Genomic DNA, 18,615 nt, shown 5'->3' on the forward strand with positions numbered 1-18,615 from the left:
GATCAATTGTTCTTGGGATCCAAACCTTATTTTTTCTTTGCTGCTTGAAGGGAGTCTCCAAATAAACTCTCATTTAAACACGAAGAGGATCATTATACCTACAGCTTCTACGTCTGCAATGTCTGCTGTTGGCAAAAGCAAACTGAGTGCATCGCTTTGTTTTCTCAGTAAAATAGCACAGTGTCTTGAGTCCAGAGTCGCATTGTGAAACTTGTTTCTTTTGTCCATTTTGTGTTGCAATCACTCTACCCCATGCAAAAATCACTTTCTCTTCCAGGCCTTAAGAAACTAAATCCTTTCAGATGGAGCCACTTTGGGTCTTGCGTGCACTACATTGTCTTCCATCCCTTTGTATTCCATTTTTATCTCTAACTTTTTTCCAGCATGTCTTCCATTCACACCGTGTTTGATTTGCTCTGCTCTGCGGTGTGGTGGTGTCACGAAGGAGAGCTTGGCTGGACACTGCTCTGGCTGAGCCCCGGCCTGTGGCAGGCTGTGATAATCACCACACGCTCTCTTCTGCTTATGCTCACAGTGGAGCTGCTCAGTGCTTGTTCGGGTCTACCAACCTTTCTGAAGTGTCCCATCCTTTTGCTTCCTTTAGGTCACAGAAGAAGCTTATGTCCCGGTTGGAGACATGAATGGCATGGGATTCAGGCCCTTTGATATGGTTATCCCTTTTGCTGTAAGGAAAGGAGAAATAACAGGTACCTGGAGTACGCGCAGCCTCTCGGGAGGGTTTTGCTTTTTGTTAGCATGTTTATCCATTTGCAACTATCAGTCTGGGTGGTCTAGACCACAGTGTGTGTGGGAGGATTGTATCCTGCCAGCAACTTAGTTGTTTAATTTCACATCAAGTGGCACACGCTGAGGGGTGAGTAGGATATGCCCTGCTGATGGTTTGAGTTAAATGAAGGGGATTCTTGCTGCTGCTGTGGCCCTTGGTGCTAAGCAGTGAACTACTGCTCTGTAGGACCTGTTGCTGCTTTTTCCCCTCAGGAGCAGCTACGTGCATCCTTAATAAGCTCTGTTATTTATTCTGTGCAGGTGCTGCAAAACAGCCTAATCTTGCATTCCTGTCACATACCTTCTCCAAAGCAGGCAACCCCTCTTCCCCAGGTCTGGCAGCTGAGAGCGTCACCCCAGTAACACCCCCATTGCCCTAAGCTCCTGCACATGCAGGCTGCATCCCCTCCCACCTTCCCGCTCAGCAATTCCACCCCAAGTCCTGGGTCAGTTGATCTTTAATTTTTCAAAAGAGCCACAGGAGAGAGAGCGACTTGTGATGAGGTAGATTGGTGCTTTTCCTGGGGCTTGCTGTAGAAATTTCAGTGGCTGAAGCAAACAGCCCTGCTTGTAGAGTTTGTAAGGTCACAGGACTGTTTGCCAGATGTCTACTGCTGTGTTGTATTCATGTATCTGAAGTAGAAAACATGTCTGGTTAGTGTTCCCATTAGTTTCCTATTTGTGCCTGTGGGTAAGGAATTTAACAATTTAAAATGCTTGTTTAAAATGGCTAGACAATTCTTTGTGGGTGGGAGAGGGGAAGCAGACAGCTTCTCCTTCTGTAACTCCCATGGTGGCTTTTTGCAGGTGAAGTACACATGCCCTCTGGAAAGACGGATACGCCTGATATTGTGGATAACAAAGACGGCACAGTAACAGTGAGATACGCTCCTTCTGAGGTTGGGCTGCATGAAATGCACATAAAATATATGGGAAAGCACATCCCAGGTGAGTGACAAAGCAGGCGACACAAATCCGAGTGCAGTGTCCTGCTGATGCATCTGCTCCCTGTTCAGGTTTCTATAGCTTAGTTGTGTAAACTGCAGTAAGAACTGCCAGGACATTTTACTGTTCAGCATCAGTTCATCTGCAAGCAGTCCAGAAAGAAACTAAAGCAAAGGAGTAAGTGCCAGCACATGTGAGCTTCCATTGTGGTTTAATAGTACCCGCCAGGCTTAAAATGGATTACGGTTTTGGAAACTGGCTTTTGTGGCATTTTATTATGAAGAAGAAACATACAATTTTCAAACTACCATTTTTTTCAGATAGAAATTTACTGCCATGGTGCTCAACAAAACTAGTGGTTACAGTATATGTTTATCCTTAAAACTGCATTGACACAAAATCTCCCATCTGCGGGGAGGAATAAGCGGCTAAAACACTATAGTTACTCTTTCCATCTCATTGCAATAAAATAAAACACACATGCACGCTATGCTGTAATCTTTCTTTCTTCCTGGCTGCTTCTTAACAAACAGAAACCACTACCTTTCATTCCTTTTCTCTTCTTTGTCCTCACTTCACCAGCTCCCGCATCTCCCCAGCTGAAGCTCTGTCTCGCCTGGAGGCTGGGGCTGCCCCGCAGTTCTCGGAGCACGCCGGCTGCATGGGGCTGGGGCAAAAAGGGGCAGATCTGTAGAATGATGTGTAGACATGAGTCAAAATACCTTCAGCAGTGCCTGAACTGGGCTGCTGGTTCACTCGGTGTACGGAAACACGGGGCTAACTTCAACTGGAGTAGGGAGCTCAATAATGTGATGCATGGTGCTGCTTCAGTATCTTCAGTACTTTGTATGGATATAGCACCCCTGTAAGTGCCAAACTGTTGGTTCTGTTGGTTCAGTGAGACCGTTACCTGGTGCCGGGACAGAAGGATGATGTGCCATAATGCTTCCTTTTTGAAGGCTATCATGAATCAAACTTGCTACTCTTTCAGCTGCAAAATCTAGCTTTGGACTTAAGAGCTATCTCTGCCCTTTTTTTTAAAAACCATTATTGGCTTTTGGTGACTGTACTTTTTGTTCCTGTGCGCCAGCTTAGCTAATCTGAGGCTGGCAAATATGTTTTTGGATACCTTTCAAATTTGCTAGTTCAGGTTCATTGAGTCAGACAATATGCTGTGCTATTTCCTAATTCTGAGCTACCGAAATTCAGGATCTGTGCCTGAACTGAAAGCCTGCTTCTGAGTCATGTTCTGATTTAAAGTGCTAAAAATAAACTTGTAATGAATAAGACCCTTTACAATATCATTGAAGCTTATCTCTTGTAATTTGAGTAACACTTACTTTGTCATGACTGAATGTGGAACAAATAGTGGAGAAGTATCTTTTGAAGATGAAAGAGGAGGCTTATTCATTTTTTTAAGTGCATTACAGTCACATAAAGGTTCTTCAAATATCAAGTAATGAGAATGACATTGAAGAACATGGGTATCAGTAAGCATAAGAATAAGATCCTGTTGGGTCAGAGCAGCTTGATGTCTGCTTTGTTCTTGTAGTCCAGGCCCACTCATCCTTAGAAGTGCTTCTTTTGGTTTTATTTTTCCTTTAGAGAGCCCCCTGCAGTTCTATGTGAATTATCCAAACAGCGGCAGTGTGTCTGCTTATGGGCCTGGCCTCATTTATGGGGTTGCAAATAAACCAGCAACTTTCACCATTGTCACGGAAGACGCAGGAGAGGGTAAGTCTGTTCTTTAAACCCATCCTACCCTAAAGTAGGAAATACATGGAAATGTAATGCGCATCAGCATTAATTTGCATTCATCTGTCCAACTATGAATGTCTGCTGTGATACAAATGACTTGTGCAAATATCAGGCTGTAACTTGCAGTAAAAACTGTTTTATTACCTCTTCCTGAGAGCAGTAGATGTACCCTGTGGTATAGGGTGCAAATGATTTATTTAATTAAAAATTAACTGAAGGCAGCTTAGATTTAGTGGATGATGACTGGATGTGGGATCACTGTTGGCTATATCTAACAAAGCTGAATAGAGTTGTGGTCTTAGGTGCATCTAAGCTGTGTTTTCAGTACCAAGTACTGGATCTTCCTCTTTAGACCAAGTCATTGGACTTGGTGTCCATGAACATTTACAGAAGTGATGTTCTTGTTTCCTAGGTGGGCTGGACTTGGCTATAGAAGGACCTTCAAAAGCAGAGATCAGTTGCATTGATAACAAAGATGGGACGTGCACAGTCACGTACCTGCCTACTCTACCTGGGAACTACAGCATCCTGGTCAAGTACAACGACAAGCACATCCCGGGCAGTCCATTCACAGCCAAGATCACAGGTATAAAGTTTAGACTTCTGGAAGCACTTCATAATGAAAATTAACCTCTCATAACATGGGGGACCTGGTTTGTGGCAGGAGCATGCAGTTCTCTGACTTGTTCTGCACTTAACCTTGTAATATTTTCTGACTCGTTTCTCTTTATATATTCAGATGATAACAGAAGACGGTCCCAGGTTAAGCTTGGTTCTGCTGCTGACTTCTTGTTGGATATCAATGAGACTGATCTCAGTCTCCTAACAGCCAGCATTAAAGCCCCATCAGGTCGTGATGAACCTTGTCTTCTGAAGAGGCTACCCAATAACCACATTGGTAAGCTCTGACAGTCTTGATCGGAGAGAGTGGTATAGTAGCCTCTACTCCAGTTTGCTTTGCTATGTAAAATGACTGGCTTCTCTGCTCCTTCCTGGAAGAGTGTTGTCAGGCCAGGTGGTTGATATTGTTTGAAACAGTTGGCCAAAGACAGAATAGTATGAAGAATGACCTCTTGTGTTAGCTTGCATGTGATGTGCCAGGTTGCGATTAAAGTGCTTTTTGTCAGCATATGTGAATGGCTTTGTGGCCTGTTTGAGAGCAGCACTTCAATGTGTGTAAGGAGAGTGCTCTTTCAGTATTTAATTTCTTGGTGTGATTAAGGCATTTAAATCAAGTATAACATGCATAAAAAGTGAGTAACTTTGTCACATTTCTCTGCTTTGTAGGCATTTCATTCATTCCACGGGAAGTAGGAGAACATCTGGTTAGCATCAAGAAAAATGGGAGCCATGTACCAAACAGCCCTGTAACAATCATGGTGGTCCAATCTGAGATAGGAGATGCCAGACGAGCAAGAGTTTTTGGACGTGGCTTGGTAGAAGGACGAACCTTTGAAATGTGTGACTTCATTGTAGACACGAGAGACGCAGGTCAGTTCCATTGCAAAGGGACTGTGAGATGCTGTGAGATATGTGTCCTCTCTAAATGAGACCATTGTCTACCTCATAATGCAACCACCAGGTCACAAGCCACAAAGCAGCAGGTGCAAATAGTGTATTAACGGTCATTATTGTCAGCTACTAACTACAGCCAATGCTATAAACTTCTAAAATGCTTTGCATTGTCTCGGCTGATGTCTTCCATTACAGCCAACAGGGACTGTCCCTGAGGCACTGATGAAGCTGGCTCTAGTACTGTTGTGTACAGCAAGAAGAAAATGAGGAAGATATTTCGCTGCTGTTTTAATGTGGAGCCTTGACCACAGTCTTTGAAACTAACTTTGCAACATTAATGAAATAAAAGCGATATAGTCAGACTATTTCAGGAGCTGAATGCATGGTGTGCCTTTGAATATCTGCCTGAGAACTACAAAAATGTCATGAAGGCATTATGCAACTCCCATGTGCCCATTATGATACAAACCTACTGACTAGCTACTGCTATGGGTTTAGGCTATTTTATGTCAAATTTATAATAGCACTATGGAAATCTGAGGCTAACTTAGATATATTGTAGGTTACGGTGGGATCTCACTGGCAGTTGAAGGACCCAGCAAGGTAGATATCCAAACTGAAGACCTAGAAGATGGAACTTGCAAAGTGTCCTATTTTCCAACTGTACCTGGCGTGTACATTGTATCCACTAAATTTGCAGATGAACATATTCCAGGTAAGCAGAAGTGTTGGGCAACTTTTGGTTAGTACAACAGAAGGCTTACCTAGCTGGCCAGTGCACTGGAACTGCAGATGAGCTGTGTGATCTGGTTTGGGCCACAAGCCCCAAAGATTCGAGGAGGTTCTACCAGTACCCTCCACAAGCAGCAAGCATCCAGAACTGTTCTGGTTACATGGGCATCTTTCACTTGGACCTGACTGTTGGCTAACTCTAAATATTCCCCTATGATCCACTACAAGTGAGAGGAAGCTTTCACTCCTCCCCTCGATGCAATAAGTAATGAGTGGAGGAAGAATGACTTGCTGTGGTACTTACAGGCAGCCCATTTACTGTGAAGATAAGTGGTGAAGGAAGGGTTAAGGAGAGCATCACACGAACAAGACGGGCTCCTTCTGTTGCAACAGTGGGAAGCATATGTGATCTGAACCTAAAAATTCCAGGTAAGCAATGTCACCATAACTTACACTTGTATAGCATGAATGTACCTGAAGCAGTGGAAATAGGAACCTCAGTGTTGTTAAGACATCCTCATATTAAGATAGTTTAGGGAAAAAAAAACCACTGGTAGTATCTTCTCTTTGAATATTTAAAAATAAGCATAACCATGATCAAAATGTAGATAAATAAATACTAGGGGTGCCTCAATCTATTCTGTGTACAGCAGGCTGGAGAATGGGCTGCACAGCTCACCCTGTCTCCAGGGTTTTAAGACCATCATGTTGGCTGTTAAGTGTTTGTACTGCTGTCTGGCAAATGTGAATCACGTAGGCTAGCATTAGCTGGCTGCACTTATCCAGCCTCTTCATCTGCCTCCAGAGCAGCTGGTAAGCTGTAACTGGCCGAGCTCACTCCTTGGCAGCACGCATCTAGCTGAGCATACAAACTGGCACCTACGTGCCTCTTCTGTTGTTTGTACTATGTAATCACTTGACCTCAGGTCCTGCTTCCAAAAACAAAATACCAAAACCCTTGGTCACTTTCTAATCTGCATTTTTTTTCTTTCTTTTCTTGTTAGAAATTGATTGTGGGGATATGACAGCCCAAGTAACTAGTCCCTCTGGAAGAAATTTTGATGCCGAAATTGTAGAAGCGGACAAAAACACCTACTGCGTCCGCTTTGTGCCACAAGAAATGGGGGTCCACACTGTGGATGTCAAATACAGAGGGCAGCCTGTTCCAGGCAGCCCCTTCCAGTTCACCGTGGGGCCGTTGGGCGAGGGAGGAGCCCATAAAGTGAGAGCTGGAGGCCCAGGGCTGGAGCGTGGAGAGACGGGTGTCCCAGGTGAGTCCTCTGCTCTCGCTAGGCTCCAGTGCTCGCCGTGCGCAGGTCTGCAGTGCAGTGCTTTGGTTTCTCTTGGCCTCTTCCGTGAGAGCTTGAGCAGAGCTCGGTGTAACACCATGGGGTCACCCCAAGCCAGGGGTTGTCAGTGGAGAAACATGGAGAAATAATATTGCTGCATGATGTGGATGGAGAAGTCTGGAAATGCACCTTTTGGAAACTGACTGCTCTCACTGGATGAGCTTGAGGCTGTAAGGTGTGTTACTGGGGGCTGACAGTCTAATTCAAGGCTAATAGGAGCCTCTTGGGAGAAACTGCAAAGGATGATGGGACAAGGTACCGTTCCTCATCCATGTAAGTATGGGATGCTGCACAGTCTGTTAGGAAGAAACTGCAACCCAGCAACAGCAAACTTACTCTTGCGTGTGCTCTCATGTGCTTTAACAGCTGAGTTCAGTATATGGACACGGGAAGCTGGAGCTGGAGGACTGTCTATTGCTGTAGAAGGTCCAAGTAAAGCAGAAATTGCCTTTGAGGACCATAAAGATGGATCTTGTGGTGTGTCATACATAGTTCAAGAGCCAGGTATGTACCAAGACCAAATCATACTGAAATAATACTGAATGCTATTTTCAAAGAAACTAAGGACACTCACTGCTTCTTTTCTCCCTGCAGGCAACTATGAGGTGTCCATAAAGTTCAATGACGAGCACATTCCTGAAAGCCCCTACCTGGTTCCTGTCATCGCCCCCTCCGATGATGCTCGCAGGCTCACTGTCACTAGCCTTCAGGTGAGACATAAGGAAACATCTCCACAACTTGCCACAGAGACTGATTTCGTCCTTGTTCTCCAAGACCAAAATGGTTGTCCTTTCTTCTTAGTAATAGCCTTACCTTGGTTGGTGCTCGTTTTCAAGTTCAGATTGCAGTCAGAGAGTGCTTTTTGGCAGCTGGCCCCTTGGTAACTTGCGCTGGCAGAACTGGTCCAGCCCTGGCTAGCCAGAATTTGAAGGCAGAAGGCTCAACTGTGGATGTGTTACAGGTGGTAACACTTGGGAGTTAAGAACAGGAGGCTATAGAAATAGTATTGGTGGAGCCAAATCTTGCTTTCCACCCCATTGGCTAAGGGAATGCCAGGGAGAACAAACATGAACATGAACCACAGGTGATCGTGCTGGTACCAAGTCACTCGGTTGGCACGTGGGCTGACGAGCTGGGTTTCCAGGGCCGAGGTGGCGTAGGGCTGCGTGGTCGGGACGTTGCTGCAGCCTTGGCGTGGGCAGATGGAGGGGGCCCCACCATGAGGTCAGAGTGCAGATTCGCTCTGGCTGACATCATGAAACCACACAGTCGCAGCTCGGATGATTCACAAACAGTAGCGAATCTCGGAGTGAATCACAGCTTTGTAGTTGGTGTGGGCTCATCTGTTAACCTCACCATATCATTTTTGTGTGTGTGTGGTTGTGTGCATTAAAACAGAAGTAACATTAAAGGCCTGACTTAAATCTCCAAACCCAGAAACTTGGATGTGAGACTGAGAATCTGTGTCTAAATATACTGTACCTCAGTCTTCATTGACTTGTGATAAGCAAATAGTACTTTAGTCGAGGCTTTTTTTTTTGGATATGTCCCAGCTGTGGTCCTCATGAGTTTGCCTGGGCTGCAGGTCTCCTCCACCTTGGCTGTTTAAATGAATCACGACAGCCTGATCCGATAGTATCTCTTCTAACCAGGAGTTACAAGGGCGTTAATTAGTCGCTGTGGTATTGATGTTTCTCTTGTGTTTCATTTAAAGACTCTTTGACAGGAATACTCACTTCAATTAAGTCCTGCAGAGGCAGATAAAGCTGAGTATTCAGTAACGGAGCACAGTGTGCGGCATCAGCCTCCGCTAAACCTGTATCAGGGACTTGCTTTATACCTTGTACCTCAGTTCTACTCAGTTGCATTTATTTCCCTCTTCAGGATTTAGTTGAAAATAAAATCAGGTAAAGTATGTTCAGCATAAAATATTACTGCTGAATACTGCATGGGCTGCTCTGGTTGAGGACCGTTGCAGCATGGATGCTGAGCTGCCTCGCCTTCCACTGATGGCCTGACAGCACAGCAACATCTGGTTTCATGTTTTAAAATACTTTCTCATGTTAAGATGTCTTGTGGTGGTGTTCTAAATGCAGCCTCTTGTGGCAAATATAAACACGCATATTATTCTTTCAGAAAACTGGATTATCAGAGGCTTTTCACCTGAATGAATCTGGAATGAATGAATGGGCTGAAAATGGACCTATAGCTTAAACATCCTTTAAATCAAGTGCCTGAATACCAAGGGCTGACCTCAGTGACAACGGGTGACTAGTCTCTTAAACCTGCCTCTGTCTGATTTGGCAGAGTCAGCTGGCTTCCAAAAATGGTCCGTTACCATGGGAAAAGTCAGCCTAGCCAACATGGGTGACTCCTAAATCAGCCACCCACCTAAGAGGGAGAGAGCTTCTGATTTGAGAGTTAATGCAAGTCACAACATTATGCCTTTTGTTGAAATCTTTAAAAAAAAAAAAAAAAGTGCTGAAGTGGTTATTTCTGTGCCACAAATCTTGTGCTGTCTGAGACGAGAAGTTTAAATGTGATAATCTGACTGTTGCATTCTCAGGAGTCTGGATTAAAAGTTAATCAGCCGGCATCCTTTGCTATAAGGCTAAATGGGGCAAAGGGCAAGATCGATGCTAAAGTCCACAGCCCCTCCGGAGCTGTAGAAGAGTGCCATGTGTCTGAGCTGGAGCCAGGTGAGCATGGCTTTACATTGGTCAAAACAAACTGCGTGACCTCCAAACCACACTTGCTGCCCTGTAGCAAGGACGTTTAGTCCCTTTGGCTTGTGAGCAGTGTACCCAAGAGACAAGCACCTTCCTTGGAGAATGACTTCCTGGTGTCAAGAGTTGTTTGGTCAGGGTTATGTCCATGCTTTTCCTAGATAGCTCTAGAAATAATTGAGCCCTAACTTATGCAAGATACAGATATTTAATTCTTGGCTAGCCAGTGAAGGTACAGTGATATTAGTCATAAACGAAATATGATGTGGTGGTTGGATTTAGCCAGGGACGAAGTTTATTTTTCGAAGCTATGCTTCCATCTTTGACTAATAGTTTATTTTTAACTCGCACTCACTCCTTCATACAAAACGTCAAAGCAGCTGAATACAAGCAAACACTACAGAAATGTCAGCACCTGTTTCAGCAATGAGCTTTTCTTTTTCACTTGAAGTCTGAATGAGTTATGGTCTGTACTGTGGACAGACAGCAGCTGTCTGCCTGGGGAAGATTAGTCCCTCCTCTGGGTTAATGTGCAATCAAAAACGTTAGATACAAGCAAATTGCTAAATGACTTTCTTAAACAGAGGTGTAGTATCTGTGGTGTCAGAGCAGCACGCTCAGCCTGCTGGTAAGATTTGTCCTGTACTTACCAGCTGCTTTTCTTCTCTGCACTGCTCCCTCAACTGCCGACAGGTTGGGCTGTGATTAAGCTATCATGTTTAGTGCATGTGTGAGGCAAATAACCCTAAAACTCACCCGGCAGACTAGGTGACAGCTGAGATTGGGTCCTAGTAGACAAGCTGAAAATATAACCTGTGATACCTCCTGTGATAAATACAGCACTTTCCTACTTAAATATGAGCTCAGCAGCTTGTGTAGTTGAGTTTCGTGAAACTGGGACCGAAGTATGTCAAAGCATTACAGAAACCTTGCTTGGGTTGCTAACCAGCCCTTTGTTGGGTTTAATTCCTGTTTTATTGTTATTTCTGATGTATCAGAAAAGCCACTTCTCTCTTGCAGATAAGTATGCCGTTCGGTTCATCCCCCATGAAAACGGCATCCACTCAATTGACGTGAAGTTCAATGGAAGCCATGTGGTGGGCAGCCCTTTCAAAGTGCGTGTCGGTGAGCCCGGGCAGGCGGGCAATCCCGCGCTCGTCACGGCGTACGGATCCGGCCTGGAGAGCGGTACCACGGGTAACCCTTCTTTTACAGCTGTGTTTGCACTTTGGTTTTCCGAGAGAAACAGAAGCTGTCGCTAGGCATATTTTTACATGACTTTCCCTGCTAAGGCAGCTGAACTAACCCACATTCTCTGCCAACCTGAGCACAGGCTAATTTTGCTTTCTCGCATGCTCCTCAAGTCTTGTAACTATCAATTAGCAAGTCTCCAAGCTGTACTGAGGCTTAACAAACTTAAAACCTCTGCAAACCAGCAACCGCAGCACAAGTTCACTTGAACTGGTTCGTAGCTGGGCTACGACTCTGCCGGTTGGCTTAGCTCCGTGTCGGTGGTCCCTCGGGGCTCCAGAGATGCTCTGGCTCCCTTCCGTGTGTGAACAAGATGTCTGCAAAGGCCGGAGGTTTTTGTGAATGCAGATACTGAGTTGTCTGTCTAGTTGAAGGAGTCTTGTTTAACTTGCATACCCCTGTTAATTAAATGGGTACGAGAGTGTACGCCGTTACCTTTTCTTCAGTGTTTGCAGCTCTAAGAAATTTGAAGTTGAATGTAATGTGATGTGTAAACTCAAGGGAGTACGGTGGACTGTTCTGTTTGTAGTGTGCTAGACATGCTTCAGAGCCAGCGTGAACAGACTCTTGGAAATCTGACACCCAGTTATCTGCTGTGACTGTCCCATCTCATGATTCTCATCTCAAAAATGTAGGGTTTAGGGTGGTGGGGGTTTTTTAATGTGATTTATGGCCTTAGTAAGAAAGCATGGAAACATTCCAGGATATATACTTTGTGTGCTTTCTTGGGCCACACACACAGGTGAATAGCAGAGTAAAACTGATTTATTTTTTTACCCTCCTGATATGCAAGGTGATAGCTAGCTCCTCTTATCCTATCTACTGCTGTCTTTTGTGGATTCTATTTTATACCTCTTTTGCTCCCTGGAAATAAAAATACTGCAGTCATTCAGTCAAAGCTGCTGCTGTTCTGGAGAAACCAAGGAGTTGGTTTTGGAAACATGTGGATATACTATGTAAAATAAAGATATTATAGCCTGTGCTGCTTTAATAGGTGGAAACAAAAGCACTCATTAATACTAGCCACTGATGCATCAGGGACAGGGGAATTTTTCCCCATCTATAAAGGTGCTTGGGGTTGTTTTTAGTCTAAACAGACTGTTTAACTTCAGCAAAGTTCCTCTGTGCCCCCTTGTTGAATCCTGGCAGCTGCCGAAAGCTCAGTGCCCCGGGAGCTGCTGAGCAGCGTTTCCAAACAATGATCTAGTGTAGCAGTTTCAATAGCTGGTGGCTGCGCACCTGAAACGTCCCCCCAGGAGGGTGCACGTCTGCAGCCTCCAACAATGCAAGCCTTCATTTGAGGCACAAGGAAAAAGCAGTGACTTCAGAGCAAGAAGCCTTCAGTGAGGAGCTGTGAAGCTTGCTGGCTTTGGAAGTTAATTTTCCTCTGGTTGAGGGGTGCGTATTGCAAGCCGAGTGCCTCACCTCTCAGATAGGCAGTGCCAGTGAGATTTAGTGCTAAAGCGCTGAAAGATGGTACAATCCTCTGTGGGAGCTGGGTTCATCCAGCATTGCGACACAGCAGCCTCTTGTGTGCAGAGGTTAGAAACTCCCTAGTTTATCCCCACGCTTGCATGCTTCAGTCGGAGCTGTAGTAAACTTTCCCATAACCCATCCTGGTTTTGATTGAGCTCAAGCACTTTATTCCCCCTCAGCAGTGTCTGATACAACAACCCAAAGATCATAAATGTTTGAAGCCAGAGTCCGGCCATAAATTATTTGGGGGCTGAAAGCCTTGCTTAATTGTTTCTCGTGTTGCTGGCATTGTGTCATTGGCTTAGTATTAGCAGCGATAATTCAGTTGTCTTAACCAGATGCCGTAATTAAGCTTTTGTTTCCACAAACTGCTTGGAGTGCTGTTGCCGAGCAGTTCAAATACCCATCTGCTCCAGGAGATCTCCTCCCCCTCGTCTCTCTTGCTTTCTTGTGGGCTCTTCGCTGCTGATTTACAGTCCAGGCAGCAAGATGGCTCCGAGCTTTCCCGAGCTTGGCCGTGCAGGATGCTGTGTGGGCCCAGGCTCCGCCACGCAGTAGAAAGGCTCTTGTTCTAAGAGTTTTCTCTCTAAGCCAGTCTTTTGGTGCCAAAATCCTTCCATTTTGGTCCTAAAGAGCTCTCATGCCCCGTCTCCCGCCCGCCCCGCAGTCCCACGAGGCGTGCGGAGGAGGGAGCCGGGGTGCAGAGCCCCTGGTCGGGGCTGGCCCGTGCGAGGCTGCTGGGGGGAGGCGCGCGGTCCTTCCCTGCCTGCAGCCTTGGGCAGCCTCGTCTTGCACCAGATTACCCCTTCCCATTTAATAACAGGCTGCTTTTGTAACATCGGGTGTGAGCAAGAGTGTGTCTTACTGTGCTACATCTTTCTAGGATTGCAGTCGGAGTTTTTCATTAACACAACCAAGGCTGGGCCAGGTACCCTCTCTGTTACAATTGAAGGGCCATCAAAGGTGAAAATGGACTGCCAGGAAACTCCAGAAGGTTACAAAGTCATGTACACACCCATGGCTCCAGGAAACTATTTAATTGGAGTTAAATATGGTGGACCTAACCACATAGTGGGCAGCCCCTTCAAGGCAAAGGTTACAGGTAAAAAGCTAACCAGTATTTACTGTGTGCCTGAAGTAGTTTGTGTCATTCAGAAAATATGTCCCTCCGAGATAGTGCAGCATTCAAGTCTAGATGTCCAAAAACATGAGAAGCAAAACGTTTCTCCCCTTCACCTCCAAAGCCTAGATGAGGGATCTCAGGAGAGGCTACAGAAGCATTAGTCATGGAGCTTGTCAGCTTGGCTTAGCTGAGGACTGTAAAAAAACTTAAAACATGGGGAAATATTAAATCCTGACCTAGCGCTAGGGTGTTGCATTGGCAGTAGGGAAATACAACTTATTTACCCATTTCCCCCACAAAGCCTGAAACCTGGTCACCTGTAGCATAAGTGATACCCCTCTTGGTCTCATTTTGGTGCAGGTGTCACCTAACCAAAGGTCAGCAATGTCTGGGAGGCTTGTAGATGATGTGAGGAAGGCTGGTTTAGGAAGCTCTTTCTCTCTTCGGTGCTGTGTTTAAGCACATACTGGAGTTCATCTCTACTGCTGCCCCTGAGCTAGTGAACCCTCTCCTGGTGCCTGTGGCACAGTGATGTTCTTGGGAGCGGATGGCAGGGACTGCGCTCCCCCGGGCTGGGACATGCTCTGCTTTCAAAATGGGTTATTGCAAAATTGCACCTGCTTTTCTGCCAACTCGAGTCATTTTTGGCATTTGGTGATTGGAGCACAATTAACTCTTCTTAAGCGGCCAGCTTTGCTTAATGAATCCTGAAGTTCCTGTGGTCCTTTAACCACTCAAGGGCTCTGGGATGGGATTGTTGCCAATGTTGCTGGAAGATGTCAGCTTAAATACTGAAGTAGGAAATTGCTCCTCTCCAAAAATGCATTTTAGATGCAGAATGCATGCTAGTCATTAGGAGGGTTTTGACACCTCCTTGTAAATGCCTTTCAGATGGCATGAATCTGAATGTCAGAAATCTTTTCTGTTTCCAGGACAGCGACTGGTTAGCCCAGGCAGCGCCAACGAAACTTCTTCTATCCTGGTAGAGTCAGTGACAAGGTCATCGACTGAAACTTGCTATAGTGCCATTCCCAAATCCACCTCGGATGCTAGCAAAGTGGTTTCCCGGGGAGCAGGACTCTCAAAGGCTTTTGTGGGTCAGAAAAGCTCCTTCTCTGTGGACTGCAGCAAAGCAGGTACGAGTACAGGAACCAGCTGGGTGCCAGGGTTTAGCTGGATGTTTTTTTGCCCTAAACCAACTCTCAAAGTTAAAATTAGAGCTTGAAGTGATGATCTGGTTGTAAAGAAAAACTCTAAATGGTACACAGTGCTCACCAAATCAGTCTTAATAAAGAGGCTGTAAAGATGCCAGTTCCTCTCCAAGTGGCTTTATCTGAGCCACATTCACCTGTAAGAAACCACAGGGTTATGGCGTGAGAACAAATGGGTTGCTGAACTTCAGCAACCCTGATGGTGCTTTGTAGCATGTGTTGCAAGGTGTTCTCGTAAGCCCTGAGCACTGATCATCATCATCTGGGAGCTTTGTGGTGGGTGGATTCCAGGCCAGCCGCCTTCCCTGGTCTCTGTTATTAACTTCTAACCGAGTACTTGAAAAGCAGTGCCTGCTCACTTTCTGAGCAGTGTTAATGTCTCTGTGCTCTAGTTAGATAGTGGTAGCCTGTCGGGTCTGGCAAAATGCACAAATAAACCCTTGCCTCTGTGAGGTTGAAGGCTTTTTAAAGTAAAGTTCCTTCTTATACCAAATTAGCTTAGCCATGCCTCAGACTATCACTTTGTGAATTAAAAGAACAAAATCCTTGCGTTATGGAGCTAGTATATTATGGTACAGCCATGCTTGTTTATTTAAGCTTAGCAATGCTAACAGTCTGTTGTTTTGCTGTAGGTTCAAATATGTTGTTAGTTGGCGTCCACGGACCTACAATACCATGTGAAGAGGTGTCCATCAAGCATTTGGGCAGCCATCAGTACAACGTAACTTACGTCGTCAAGGAAAGGGGTGACTATATTCTGGCAGTGAAATGGGGTGACGAGCACATCCCTGGGAGTCCCTTCCATGTCACCGTTCCCTAAACTCGCCAAGCGTCAGAGTCGATCTTTACGTTTGCAGTTCAGATGTAGAGTTATACTGGGTGCAGTCCTGTTGCAAAATGCAGTATCTAGATACACACGGCTCACATTTCAATACAGTCAGAAGTAAACTCTAACTTTGTTTTTTACAAGCATTTCACTTCTATCCTACTTACCAACCTAATGTCAATCTATTTAATGTCCTCCTCAAATTGTACCTTTGCAGTACTGTCCGAGTCACTGTTAATGTTTGGAGAATCATGTGGATAACTAGACACTAATTTCCCTTGTGGATGTTAAAGACTTTAGATATTAATTGAAAACTGGAATTTGTCTTTGTAATTGGGTATATTAACTACTGATTTTATTTGACTGGAGACTTTGCGTTTTAGTTATGGAATATGACTTGGGCTGTCCCCAGTTCAAATTCTTTTCTGTAAAGAAATGAGGTAAAACTGGTACTATAATAGGTGCCTTTGTATACTTGATCAATTTTAGCGCTTAACATTATAAAAAGCTACTAAAAGTGGCTTTACCATTCAAATTTAAAATGTTTCTGAAAATGCTTTTCTAATGGTTTACATTTAGGAAAAGTTTATCTTTTATAGCAAACCAAAAGCAGACTGAAAATTACTTCCTGGGAACTTTCAGCCTTTCTATGTTAATGCTTTGTAAATCTAGACAGGTAGCTTTTTGGCCGTGATGCTAGCAATGCAGTTTTTACTTAGCTTGGGATCCTGCTGAGATTTCTGTAACTTTACAGGCAACTCCCCACATTCTTTTTGATTTATTTTAAGAACAACCCCTGGTTTGGCTGGGTTAAATAAAGTCCATAAACTTGCCGAGCCAAGTGTAACTCTCACCTGTGTGACCCAAAATTGATGCAGGTCAGAGCACAGCAGTGTATTGGGAAGATGGTCTGTGGTTTCCCTGGAGGCTGTGGGCCAGGCAAGTAGCTGAGAAGGTGCAAAGAAACCAGCCTGGGGGTGGGACCCCGCATCTGTAGTTGGGTACGGGGCAGGAGGGAGGGAGGGTGTGTGAATTTACCAATAATAGCAGTACCAATCAACAAACCCATCTTTGGTGCAAGTTGTTTTTTTATATCTCAGTCCAAGGACATGCCTGAAGCACGCTCATCTTTCCTGAAATCCCCTTCACGCTGCAAAAGGCGTTCCTGCTGAGGGTCAGGGAGTGAAAACTTCCATTTTAACTTGTCTGTCCTGGATTACTCCGTGCTACTTCTCAAGTGCGTATCTGAATTGCTGTCAGCTTCTGGGGCTTTAGTAAACTCTCCAAACGAGCTTTAACTCTGCGATTAGGAGAAGGTAGGATTTGTTGAAGACCTGCTAAAACATCACTGCCTGTCCCTAGGGAGAAGTTCATGCTTACAGTTCTGTAGTTACGTGTGGATGCACTGCTCTCCAGCACAGTCATTGGGGAAATAAAGGAAGGTTGGGGTTTTTTTACTGTGCTTTTTTTGTGCCTTAATGTGAAATGCTCACTACATTGTAAACTAGGAAGTAAAAACAAAATAAACTGGAATAAAATGCAGGATTGTAAAATTGTATCTTATAACTTATTAAATAGAACTGTTTGCTTCATTAAAATGTGCATGTTAAAAACAACATTGGGTTCTTTTCATATAGTTCAAACTAAAACTACAGCATGCAGCAGCTTCAGGCAGACCAAAAAACCTCTGGCCCACGAGGCATGCAGGTAGCTGTGAAAAACTTGGGCACAACCTCAGTGCCTTTCATTTTTTCTTTTCTCTAAAACCATTTTTTTCCTAAACCAAAACATCTGGCAGAAGTTCAAGCCATGGCCTAAACGTACTGGGCGGCCGTGGGCAGCGTGCGGACGGGACATGCCAGGGCTGCGCTGGTTTTCTCCAGGTGCGGGGGCCCCGGGAGCGGCCTGTCGTTGGTCTGATGGTGGGGTGCTGCCAGGGGCACCCCTGGGTCCCCAGGGTTCTTCGCAGAAGTTGGTTCCCAGCACTGCACCTGGGCTGGCCAGCACTGGTGCACGGCTATGGAAACCGGCAGATGTTTTCCCAAACACGGCTCCTGCTGAAACCTGAGATGCAGCAGCTGGCAAGGACTTTCCTGCCCCAGGTTTATCAGATTATTTCCTTTTTATAGTTAACTGCGTTTCATTAGCTTTGTGCTACGTCAGCCTGAACCTTCTATTTAATGTTTTTAAACAAAACAAACCAAAAAAACCTGGATACAGCTGTTGGGTTGGGTAAACCTTGAGAGCTTTGAGCCTGTGTAACTCCTATTTCCCATTAACCCTGTCTGGCCTTCTCACACCTGTTACTACTTGGTGTCTTGGTCTAATCACACTAGCTGAAATTAATGGGAGTTGTCTGTGAAGCTGAGGGACCCTGATTGCTACCTTGTCTGAGGTTACCTCCAGCAAAAGCTGAGCTTTGCTTCAAGTGAGCAAATCTGCCTTGCTTGGGTACTGACAGCTGTGGGGTGGCCACACAAAAATAACTTGCTAAGGACAGCAAGCACCTGGTGGTATTGATGAGAGCAGCTTTGGGTGCAACTTGGCTGTGTCAATTTGGCAACAATGTTCAGCCAACTCCACCAGCTCTGGCGGCTGAGGACTGACTGTGTTGGGCACAAAGCAGTGCTTTGAGTGGGCACTGTGCTCTGCTTCTGGTCTTTGGCACCTTGACCATGGTTTCCATTTGCAGTGCCCACCTTAGCAAGCGCCCGTGGGGCTGGGGTGTTGGTGTACTGGGTCACTGACATTCCAATGCCTCTTCCTGGGTAGACTTGCAATGGTACGAGATGCACTGTCTTCATTATTTACAGAAGACTGGCATGGGGTTTTTTGCCTCTAGCTGTGGAAGTGGGTTTTTTTCTGCCAATTTGGTTGTACTTCAGTTCTCTTCCTTCGTTTATAATCTCTCTCCTTG

At 45.2% G+C, this 18,615-nt stretch overlaps 1 protein-coding gene across 4 annotated transcripts in view; it reads left to right on the plus strand.

Moving 5' to 3' along the window:
• The window catches only part of FLNB (filamin B), a 73,463-nt gene extending 56,212 nt beyond the window's left edge, over positions 1-17,251 (plus strand). For 3 of the 4 annotated variants that reach the window (XM_042799423.1, XM_032984233.2, XM_032984231.2), the window contains 16 exons: positions 605-707; positions 1,594-1,734; positions 3,337-3,465; positions 3,902-4,075; positions 4,229-4,387; positions 4,777-4,980; positions 5,567-5,719; positions 6,043-6,165; positions 6,741-7,007; positions 7,452-7,589; positions 7,680-7,795; positions 9,652-9,784; positions 10,832-11,008; positions 13,422-13,640; positions 14,594-14,797; positions 15,505-17,251. In XM_042799423.1, coding sequence (XP_042655357.1) covers positions 605-707; positions 1,594-1,734; positions 3,337-3,465; positions 3,902-4,075; positions 4,229-4,387; positions 4,777-4,980; positions 5,567-5,719; positions 6,043-6,165; positions 6,741-7,007; positions 7,452-7,589; positions 7,680-7,795; positions 9,652-9,784; positions 10,832-11,008; positions 13,422-13,640; positions 14,594-14,797; positions 15,505-15,692 — 2,628 coding nt within the window. In that variant the 3' untranslated portion in view covers positions 15,693-17,251. The remainder of the gene's footprint in view (positions 1-604; positions 708-1,593; positions 1,735-3,336; positions 3,466-3,901; positions 4,076-4,228; positions 4,388-4,776; positions 4,981-5,566; positions 5,720-6,042; positions 6,166-6,740; positions 7,008-7,451; positions 7,590-7,679; positions 7,796-9,651; positions 9,785-10,831; positions 11,009-13,421; positions 13,641-14,593; positions 14,798-15,504) is intronic. The other variant, XM_032984232.2, reaches the window with a different exon arrangement.
• The last annotated feature ends 1,364 nt before the right edge of the window (positions 17,252-18,615 follow it).

This window comes from Tyto alba, unplaced genomic scaffold (genome assembly GCF_018691265.1).
Source record: "Tyto alba isolate M040663 unplaced genomic scaffold, T.alba_DEE_v4.0 Super-Scaffold_3, whole genome shotgun sequence".
Taxonomy (NCBI): Eukaryota; Metazoa; Chordata; class Aves; order Strigiformes; family Tytonidae; genus Tyto; species Tyto alba.